This window comes from Talpa europaea (genome assembly GCF_964194135.1).
Source record: "Talpa europaea genome assembly, chromosome: 9".
Classification (NCBI taxonomy): domain Eukaryota; kingdom Metazoa; phylum Chordata; class Mammalia; order Eulipotyphla; family Talpidae; genus Talpa; species Talpa europaea.
The window spans coordinates 57,303,606-57,315,322 of NC_140076.1; the positions used below are offsets into that span (position 1 = coordinate 57,303,606).

At 46.2% G+C, this 11,717-nt stretch overlaps 1 protein-coding gene across 1 annotated transcript in view; it reads right to left on the minus strand.

Annotated features, from left to right (window-relative positions):
- Positions 1–6,735, minus strand: part of AK4 (adenylate kinase 4) — a gene marked incomplete at both ends in the record, with an annotated part of 53,416 nt that extends 46,681 nt beyond the window's left edge. Inside the window, one exon of the mRNA XM_084243616.1 lies at positions 6,591–6,735. Coding sequence (XP_084099742.1) covers positions 6,591–6,735 — 145 coding nt within the window. The remainder of the gene's footprint in view (positions 1–6,590) is intronic.
- Positions 6,736–11,717: the final 4,982 nt, after the last annotated feature.

Consider the following 11,717-nt stretch of genomic DNA (forward strand, 5'->3'; position numbering starts at 1 on the left):
GTTCAAGAGCAGACTTAGCTTAATACTGTACCATTTAAACAATGAGTTGGCAGACTTTAAAACAAATGAGCAATTCAATATACCCCTTATAATGGGTGGATTTAGAGCTGGTGCCAAGTTTACTATTTCATGATCCGCTGCATTCACTTAAGTTGGTGTGTCACAAACAAGCTCTAGGAGTGGAGTTCCAGGTATGTTGTGGCATGACTGCCCACCTCATTTGCCAAGAATCAGCACAGGAATCATCTTTAAAAAGTCCCCACAATAATACCCCTTCTTCCTTAATGCTGGGTACACCATTGCTTCCTTATGACATTAAAACAGTACAAGGGCATAAAACTAACATTAAAAAATAGAATCTAATGGCATTGGAAAATTCAGTGGTACGATGAATAAAGTCAAACACTCAGTTTTCAAAACAGTAATATAAAATATATTTGAGAAAATATACTGGATAAATAATTACTGTGTCTACAATTACCGTATTAACAATAATTTTTCCTTCCAGTTAGTGGGATTACAAATGATATCTTTTCATCTTACTCAGCTTTCTAAACTTTTGATAACTTATACTATTTCTATAATCAGAAAAACAAAAGTTTAAGTATGTATGTACAAATGTGTCTCTACCCCTATACATAAAAAAATATTAAGTCAAAATGTATTATGAATAAAGTCACACCTATACTACTGTTACACCAGGAATTAATAGATGTTTATAAGCTAAGTTTAAAACTCCCTTCTTCCTCTATGGTTTAAAAACTATTTAGGTCCAATTATTTTATTTCTGGTAACCTATCCCAAGGAAGTATATGTGCTCAATAATTTACATGCAATGACATTTATAAGAGCATTAGTAAACAGCAAATAAATGTTCCATACCAGATTGGTTAAACACACCAGTTCAACCATAAGGTACATTCACCTAGGCCCTCGGGTCAAAATCCTAGGGCTCACTGTGGACTGCTGCTTTCTTTCTTATCACCCCTTACAACCATGTCATTTGTCCAGCTGGCTCTGCTTTCACACATCCTAAAGACTCTCATCCACCGCTAACACCCAACCCACCCATGGTCCACTCTCTTCATTTCAATGAATCTCCCTGGTACCACTCTTGCTCAGTTAAGTCACACATATGGCACCCGCATCCCAAGGGTCAGCCCTTACAAGGTAATTATACATTCACATCACTGTCCTATTTAAAACACTTTTATAGATTCCTGTGCCCTCAGGATAAAATTCAATACCTCTAGGGCTGCTCATCTCTCTCACCTGGCCTCCTTCCACACATTCTTGTGCTCTATGCTCCAAACATAGAGGTTTTTTTTTTCCTGTTCCTCATATAAGTATGCTTGTTCTCACCATAGGGTCTTAGCGCTTGCTGTTCCTTCTCCTTGGATGGAATACTGTTCCTTCTGGCTACTTACTTCCCAGAGAGACCTCCCCTAATCACATAACCTAGGAAAGCCACCTAAAGCCCTCATTACTAAAGCACCACTATTTCCTTTCCTTCATAATATGTACCTCTAATATAGGTGGACTCTTAACTTGGATTTGTACTTGGATTTGCAAGTCCATTTACACTGAGTTTTATAGTAAACAGATGGTGTAAACTTAGAGCATCAATACAGTACAATTCATGTATTTTTCTCTTCCTTATGATTTTCTTAATAACATTTTCTCTAGCTTGTTAGAGATAATATATGATACATATGCTACATACAAATATGTATTAATTGTCTGTAACTATCACGCTGTGGTCAACATCAAGCAATTAGTAAAGTTTTGGGGGAAGTCAAAATTATGCATAGATTTCTGACTACAGGTTTGGGGTTGTGGGTTGAGGACCTTTCACCCTACTCAACTGTACTATCCTGTTTATTCCATGGGTGCGTATCTTCTGCCCCCACTACCCTAGTCACCTCAATGCACTGTGGACTCTCCTATCTAAGGAATATTTAGTTATTAGACACTCAAAAAGCATCTGCTGAGTGAGTAAAATATTATATAAGTATCTTAAATGTTTTTGAAGTTTTAAGTACTCAGGAAAATGCTCACAATACATTGCAGTATTAGTGGGAGGGAAAAAGGTGATCAGCTAATCTAATGACAACTTAGTTTGCTGGGGATAGCAGGGTAAACACACAGGAAAGAAAAAAATATCTTCTGTTAGAATGTTTACATCAAGGTGGTGTGACAGGTAATTTTCACTTGTCTCTTCAGTTTTTTCCATAATTGTCATTTTTTCAAATTTTCTACCTTGATCAGAAAAAGCTACTTAAAAAAAAAAAAAAAATGACCACACTGGAAGAATGTTTAGATTTTGCTGTGCACATAACTGTTGCAGACTTACTGATGAAACACCTTACTGAATTTAGAAATAGTGCTCTTCAAACATGTGAAAACCTCCAAGAAACCAGGAAAAAAATCAGGGGAAATGAAGAAGACCTGGGACCTGAAGAGATACCTCATAACTTGTCAGACCCTTGACAAGAAAAATAATTGCATGTAGCATATTCTAGAAATCCTGTAATAAAGACTTGTATAATCTACAAAAAAAGTTGACTGGGCCTCCCTGGTGGCACAAGGGGTTAAGATGTAACCTATAAAGCTAACCACAGCCACTGCAGCACAAGTTCGATCCCCGGCCAGGGAGTAACCCACATGGCGCAGCAGACTTCTCCTGCCTCGCCCACTGCTCCCCTCAGCAGTGTATTTCAGTCAGTCTGTCTGTTCCGTTCCCCACTCTGTCTCTGGTGAATCCTCCCACCCCTCCGCGCCTCTGGCCTGTACCCCAGTTCTTGTATGTATAAATGGATGGATCTTTTAAAAAAAAAAAACTGACTGTTCAACGTTGTTTTAGTTCCATGGTTGACTTTTGCCTCTCAAGCCTCTCTAATACAATCTCTCTAGCCGCCAATGCTCAGAAGTTTTACATAAAAGACATATTTATACTTAATGAGTACTCAAAAAACCTGAGCCCTCTGAACTAGGTCATCTTTTCAAAAGAGAAACTCAGCCCATAGTCTAATTTCAAATGCTAGTCCCATCTCCAACACCCCAGCAAGAGTAGCAGTTAATATTAATTAAGAACAGAAACAGGTTTATTCCTGAACATCTTTTCTCTCAATCAAGTCCGAGACTTCCAAGTAGAAATTTGCCAATTTTTCTACACTTGAGATAAGTCCAATGCAGAATAATTTGACTTTTAGAAACACCACCCTTTGTCAAACCCTTATAATAGGATTCTCATGTCCTTCAATGGAAGAGTTCAGTCACTCTCACTCAACAAAAACAGTCACTAAATATAAAATGTTTTAATGGGACTCACTATTAAATGCCAACCAAGTGATTGAGTATGTATATGCATGCTATACACGTGTGTGCATGTGCATGTATATACAGGAGTACACAAAGCTATCTTTTTTCTGCAACAGAGTGTAGAACACAGCTCCTGGCTATCTTGGAACTCCCTCGACTACTTACTTATGAAATATGCTAAAGAAAGGGAGAGCCAGGGGCCTCCCTGGTGGCGCAAGGAGTTAAGCACAGCACTATGAAGCAATCCGCAGCCTCTGCAGCACGAGTTCGATCCCAGCTGCCCAGGGAGCAACCCACATGGCACAGCAGACCTCTCCAGACTCAACCGCTGCTCCCCTCAGCAGTGTATTTCAGTCAGCCTGCCTGTTCTGTTCCCCACTCTGTCTCTGGTGCATCCTCTCCCCCCACCCCCACATCTCAGTCCTGTACCCCAGCTCTTGTATGCATAAATAAATCTTTAAAAAAAAAAAAGAGAGAGAGCGAGAGAAAGAAAAGAAAAGAAAAGAAAAGAAAAGAAAAGAAAAGAAAAGAAAAGAAAAGAAAAGAAAAGAAAAGAAAAGAAAAGAAAAGAAAAGAAAAGAAAAGAAAAGACCAGCCAAAGATTTGGGAGTGGGTCTCCAAATAAGGTCTTTGGTAAATTTCAGCCTGCACAGCTCCCAGAAGCCAAGGAGGAAGAGCCAATGGGTGAAATGCTGTGAGACTAATCCATCCTTTCTGCATTAGTACTTTGCAGGATGCCTGTCCTCTAAGTTTCTCAGTGGGAACCACAACACGGTGAGGATAGAAGGTACAAACGGGTGTGTACATTATTTTAAATATTGCTAGAGTCCCCAGCACCCACACTGACACATAGCAGGAATTTAGTACCTATCTAGTGGATGCATCAGAAATTCATTTGCTTGACTGCATTTTAACTGTATGTGACAGCAGCAACAGAATCAACAAGCTATGCACAGAGAAAAGTTATGTATTCTGCCATGGCAGGTGAGGGAAGACTGCCCAGAAGCAATGACCAGCACCTTCCCTGGAGGAACAGATTTTCAGCATGCAGCGGCTACAGAACAGCAATATGGACACAAGAATGCCTGAATCAAGGCTGAAGCAGATGGCCTGAGCTACTTTCCAAATGAAATTCCTACCAAGGTTTTATTTCCTGGGGTTTTGTTGTGCTTCATCATCCCCTTCAAACCTTCAGCTATAAAAGGGCACATACAGTGGGATTGTTGTGTTTCTCTACCAGGAAATTAGCTGAAAACAAACAGCAGGTAACAGAAAAATAAATACTGTGGAATGTTTTATTTGCCAGGCAGTGAGCCTGTACGATTCTTAGACCTTCTGACATAGAAAAATAATCCAAGCACACCCCCTAAGTCCAATAGAAACAAGTCACTTTCAAAGCAAATTGCTCCTTTTTTTTAAATTCTTCTTTCCCTGGTACACTTTTCAAATTGGTTCATGCAAAAACTACTTGATCCCTAAAGTAAAAAAGATAATCTAAACATTTCACTCTCACTTCTTAGTACAGGGAGAAATATTGAAGATAAATGAAATTGAGTGAAAGAATAGAAACTATAATTCAAGAAAAAGGAAAGGTAAAATGAGAATAAGGGAAAACAGCAAGTGGAAAGTTTTCAAAAACTCTAGAAAAATGCAGAAATAAACCATATCCAATCACATGTGCTTTAAAAGTCTAAAAGAATTTTTTCAAAAAGTCTGAAAGTCCTCTAATCCAGTGCCAGGACAGTGTGAAGCCCCTACAGGCCAGAAAGATGCAAGGCACCAAAGCAAATGTAGAGAATGCTAAGAAATAGGCTGAATCCCACTCCAGCCCTGTGCATCCCTCATTTTGCCTCCATCTCCCCACCACAGAGAAGAGACACCACACTACCTCTGCCCAAATCCTTAGGTTTGACAGCCAGCCTTCCTGCTCACGTGGCATGCCCCTCATGCCCAACTGCACTGGAAACATAGAACACGCATTTGAATGAGGCATTAAAATAATCCGACTTGAGGTAACTATACCTGCAAGATAAAGTTCAAGGTGTAGTCTGATACACAGAACTCTGAGAGATAGGGTTGGTGCAGACCATGTACTTGAAACTCCAAAGTGTGATTTCACAACTGCCTAGATGAGGAATAATACTCTAGCTTTGAATTTGCTTAATTCCTTGCTTTGAAGATTTTCTTCTGTATTCCAGAACAGTCCTCCACCCACCTCCAAACTAATCTATGTTTCTGCAATGAAGATTCCTGCATAATTAGCCCATCGTGGACAATAAGTACCTTGCACACCGATGAGAACAGTTGCAATAGTAAAGCACCTCGTTTCCATAAAGGAGTTGCTAATTATGAGCATCTACATCCCAGAGGGGTTATGTACCTCGGAGAAGTACAACTGCTACCTCTCTCCTTTTAATGCCAATTCATTAGGAGCTGGTGTGAACCTGGGGTGGGAGGAGAGAAGTGTGTGCTGAAACAGTAAGAGATCAGGCACTCATCTGTATTTCCCAATTCACCACGCAAGCCGAGGGAGGCATTCTCCAGAAGCCATTTCCAGGGAAGCTGGATTCAAAACGTAATTTATCAGTCTCCTACTAGTCTCCCAACCGCCAGGCCCCAGCTTGGGGAGGAGGGAGTTGGTGAGAGTTTACCTTAGAAGGCGGCTGCAAACAGACAGGCCTTTCAAAGCCACCCAAGGCTCTCCCCCAGAGGCCCGAGGCGGCGCGGCGGGGCTGGAGAGGCGCGCGGCTGCGAGCCCCGCGGCTCCACAGGTTCCCCAACGCGCAGCCGGGCCCGACTCCCACAGGTGGGCGGCGCTCGGCCAGGGGGGGCTAGGGCGCGAGGAGGGACCGCCCCGATTCACTAGGAACGGGGGGAGGGGAGCAGAGCGTACAGGGGCGGGGTGGGGGGTGCGGCGGTGGCTCTGCCCTTAGGAAGCACAGCGAGAGAAAAGCTTGGGGTTTTCCGCTGCCTGGTCCGCGCTCCCTCGCCTGGATGACTACCAGCTTCTACCCCGAGGCAGGAGTCCGGGTGGAGAGAGGAGCCGTATGCACCTCCCGCCTGGCTCCCTGCAAGCCTCGGTCTACTCCGGGGCGCGGTTAAGCCGCACGGCCGCTGGCAGCGGGTTGCATGCGCCCCGGCACGTACGAGTCTGCACGACCACACGCGGGCGGGGGAAGGGCGCCCGGGGACGGAGACCAGGTCCCTCTCTGGCTGTGTCTCCCCTGCGTAAACCGACCCCGCTTCGGCTCAGCCCCGCACCCCCTCACCCGTGTTGGCCTTGATGTTCTCCCGCAAGAAGTGGCCGCTGGAGAGATGCTGAAGGCCAAAGTTCTGGGCGATCCTCTGGCACACGGTGCCCTTGCCAGAACCGGGCGGCCCAAGGATGACCGCGCGCAGGAGTTTGGAAGCCATTGCCTTCGCGAGGAGGGGGCGGCCCCGGAAAGCCCCGGGAACTTTTCTCGTTTGCCCTGCGCCTGGCACCCTCCGCTCGCACCGGGACTCGCCTGCAGCCCCTGCAGTGGGAAGGAGAGACTTTTAAGACAACCCCTCCCGCAGCTCCGGGGCCGACTCGAAGGCGGAGTAAGGCGCCAGGCTAAGCCTCCCCGCCCTCGCCCCCCGGCAGCGATTCTGGACCACTCCCGAGCCCCCGCCCCTGGCGTGATCAGCTCTTCAGAGGCTGAGAGGTCGACCCGGCCAGTCCCACCTCGTTGCCTTCCTCGACCTCCCTCCCCACGATGTGTCCCAGTAGGGAGCCGGGCGGCCGGTGTCCCCACGCCAGTCTCCACCAAGCCGGGGAAGCCTGGAGAGGTGGTGACTCCCAGCGCGCCCCCAGCCGCCGCGCAACGCCGGGCAGCTTGGGGACTGAGCCCCCACCCCGGCCCCCGCACGTGGGCAGCGTTTAGTTCGCGCCTCGGCCCCTCCCCGGCGGCTGTCACATCCCCTGAAGCGCAGCGGCCGCCCAAGCCAGTGGCGCGCTGCCCTCGCCAGCGCCACGACCCCGCGCCCACCTTCGGCTGGGGTTGGCGGACGCGCTCCCCCGCGGCGAGGAGCCGGAGTCCGGCGCCTCTCCACCCAAGGCAGTCAAATAAACACACCTCGGCTGGGAAGCGGCGCTCGGAGAGGCTTCCAACCCGGATCCCGCTGGGCGGCGCCGCCTGCACCCGCCCCCACTCGGAGCCCCGGCCGGCCGCTGGGGACTCGCGCCTTACGTAAGCCCGGAGCCCGGCTCCTCTCCAGCGCCCCGCGCCCCCTCCCCTCCCGCGGCCGGACTCCCACCGGGTCGTGCCCGGCTCCCAAAGACCCCCTGGGGGGCTGCGTGGGCGAAAAGAGGTGACAAGACGTGAGGGACCGAAGCCCCTCTTTTATGATCACCTAGGAACCGATGTTCTGTAAGGGATAGGGAAAGCAACTTGTTGAGCGCCTACTGTGCGAGGAGTTGGGGTTAGGTGATTTATTGATGCAATGACCCTTCGGGTGGGGTATCCACAGTGGAGCAAAGAGGGCTTGGACTATAACCATTCATTCATTGAAAAAATGTTCACTGAGCACCTACTATGTGCCAGATAGTTTTTGGAGCTTGGAAACATGGCTGGGAACCAGAAACTTACCCTTGCGAAAGTTGCATTCCAAGGGGGGTTTTGAACCCCCGTCGGCCAAAACCCAGTTCCTTGGGGAAGAAGAAGAATGGTCGCTCTTCTGCGCTGGGGACCATACAGGCAACTGATCCCTGGTCTTTAGAGACCAAGATGCTGGCACTACATCTGCAACTCACCAAGTCCCAAATAGGGGTTATCTCCTCCCGTTCCTGCCTTATATCCCAATTCGTATTCTCTATTCCCACCCACCCACAGACCTCATTGCCACTCTGTCTAGTGGGTAACCTGATAAGTCTCTGACTTACACCAGTCTATCCTACATGCAGGTATTGCTGAAGTGCAAATAATGTTCTATTATTTCCCCTCCTGAGATGTTATTGCCCCTTCAGGATAAGTTTTATAAAATCCTAAACAGGGGCACTCAGGTCACCTCCGTATGACTTTGCAGTCAATGGGTTCTCCCCCTCTGTCCTTCTGAATCTGAGTCTGGACACCCTGTGGCTCCCACATGGGAAGAACACACTCTGGGGCCTCCCCGGTGGTGCAGCTGTTGAGCGCTGGGTTGCAAAGCTGCCCGAAGCCTCTACAGCGCCAGTTCGATCCCCGGCAGCCAGGCGGGCAGACCTCTCCTGCCGCCGACTGCTCCCCTCAGCAGTGTACTTCATCAGTCTGCCTGTTCTGTTCCCAGCTCTGGCTCTGGTGAATTCTCTCACCCTACTGCGCTTCTGATTGTACCCAGTGCTTGTATAAATAAATAAATAAATCTTTAAAAAAGAAAAAGAAAGAAAGTCTCCTCTGGATTCCTGGCTGCTCAGTCTGTGTTAGGAGATTGAGGGGATGGGATCCATCTCTACTCCTGTTCTGCCTCTTCCACACACAGGGGTCCAGACACAGCCCCATCTAGCTACCTGGCAGCACACCCAGGCCAGCATTTGTTCCATAAACACACCCCTCTGTGTCAAATAACTGAGTGTGCTGTAGACCTCAGGAGGTTGTTACACAGAGCCCCTTCAACCTTTCAACTGGAAACAAAGAGGGAGATGAATTTCTATGGGGGAGAAGGGGGCTGGAATCTCCCCTCTTCTTCCTGCCATATATTGTATAATATGTAGCAGATACCTTGCAGTCTTCAAACCTGAGCAGAAAACAGTTACTTCAAATCCTTATTAATACATACTGCTGAGCGCCACCTGCACACTTTCTGATTCTGTGGATCTGAGCTAAGCATTTCAAACAAGTTTCCAGGTAATGCTGAGGCTGCTGGTCTAAAGAGCACACTTGGAAAAACCACTTCTACTAAAATAAGCAATGAGACATGGAGATGCCTATTCCCGTGTGACCTCAATAGGTTTTAGTACATCTGAAGGTTTTTATCTCTCAAGATCAATATATCAATTCTTGTATCTTGTATCTTGATAGATAAAAGAATTGATTCTGTATGTCCCCACAGGAAACAGCTTCTATCCAACCCCCAGACTAGATGGACTATATCTTACTTTGCCCTATAACCCAGTTCTTTTGCCTACTTTCGCCATGTCTTTTCCAACATCACCTTAGAGTATCATAGAGCAGCCCTAGCCACTCACCTGGTCCTAAGACTTGATGCTTTCGGAATTTAGAAGCTCAGATTATGAAACAAAAAGAGTTGTGACTTAGGTAAACATAGAGAAACCCAAATTTCCAAAAGATCCCTCTTGTATTGCCGCCTCAAGGTCCCACACAGCTTAGCTACTGATAAGTGATGGAACCCAAACCCAAAGAAAGGGTCAAAAATCCCTGGGATCAGATTTCAACAGCACCATTCACTAACTGAGCATCTTGAGCTCTGTGAGTCTTAATTTGCTTATCTGTGAAAGGGAAATAATCCTCATCTCACAGACTTGTGGTAAGGTTTAAATGAGATAACACAGAAGATTAAATACAACACTGGGCACAAAATAATAAGTATTCAAATATGAACATCCTCGCTGTTATTAATCCTGGTCCTTGATCTCAATACCTAAATTGTGAAGAATAAACGAGTTCATGCAACAAAGCACCTAGCAGGCTTCCTGGCCTTAGGCGGGTACTCTACAAATGGTAGCTATTCTTATTACTAGCACTCCTATAATCAATTTCTTCCTCTTTCCTTTGTCTGGTCTTTTTAACCCATTTAGAATACTTATCACAGTTTCATTTCCCCTGTGGACAAACTAAACTCTCAATGGCAGAGACCAAATTTTATTCATCTTTTTGTCCTCAAAAATGCATGGTACTTTGACTGTCACAAGTAGGCTGGTAATGTTCACAAATTCCTGTCCCTTTCCCAATACACTTAACATCTAGCCCTGTTTCCACTGCAACTGATAGTGTTAGGGGGAAATGATGTCCTAAGTTAATTCCATGTAGGCTTTGTGGACCCCACCCCCACTCCAGACTAAAGCCATTAGGACATTGGAAAAGACAAATCCCATCACCACCAAAGGGAGGGTGGCTGGGACCTGAGGGTAGAGTTGGACAGCCAGGTTGGATATAAAAACCAAAACACGTGGGCCTTGGGGCTCTCGCTATCGCTCGCCTCCTGGCTTCACAGCTCCTGGCTGGCGGCCAGCTCTCAGAGCGCCATTTTGGGATTCCTGATCGGCGGATCAGGTAGGACTCATTTAAAACTTTGTCTCCCATTTTTTTCCCTGAGCTGTTCATTTTCTCATTTTCCCTTTCCTTGTAAATAAACCTTTTATTAACCTTTTGCGTGTGCCTGCAGTAGAGCATTGGTAAGTCCTTTTAAGCCTGTGGGTGAGGACCCACAGTCAGGCACCCTGTTTTGTATCGGGGTTGCTCTACAATAGGGGTTAGAGAAAAAGGGAGGGGCACCATACTAAGTATAAGTATCTGCACATAAACACAGCATAGACTATATGCAAACACTATGTGATTAATAATCTGTTTTCTTTGAACTGAAACTCTTATTTTGAACTGAGAGTCTTATCCCAGTGACACCTGAAGAAGTGTTGGACATGGACACCATCAGGAAAACAGGCTGTTTTTTCCAGGCCCAGGAAAACAGGATACACCTCAGTTAAGATGACCAAGGAGGTAACAACTTTGTAGACATGACAAAGATGAGGGCAGCAACCATGATAGGCTGCTGTGGTGGGAAATGCGCTTATGGTTAATTGTCTTTGTTTCATTCACTAGAGAAAGGCCAGTTTGATATGAGATATCAGACAGGTTTTCAAGGTATAATACCCCATTCTCTCAGATCACCCGTTTTCTGACAATAAAGTGTGTGTTACAGATTCCTGTCACCATTCAATTGGCTTCCAGCAGCTACAGGTAGCCTGACCCAGGCATTCTCCTGTTACACAGCTTCACTAGATGGTAATACAAAGTCTACATTTGCTCACACTTTAACACACTCCTTTGGATTCTTATCAGCCTGCAAAGATGGTAATGTAAAGATTCTTGTTCCTATTTTGCTGATGAGAAACTAATGTTCTGAAAGATTAGGTGAACTGCCCAAGTTCTTGGAATTAACATCTGAGAAAACCCAGATGTTCTTGAAAGGTCATGCAGGGGCCAGGAATGAGGATGCCCACATAGAAAAAAACAAATGACCCTGACACCAGGACCACTGACACCACCAAGCCTAAAGTGAAGCCATAAACAGGAGAAAACAACTCAGCTCCACCCAAAACAACTTTGTTCCGCCTAAACCTGTTTCCCTCTGCCAACCCAGTTTTCCTGCCTGATCTCTCCTCACCCTATAAAAGGGACATCTCTCCTCACAACGGGCGTGGCTTCACAGACCCCCACCTT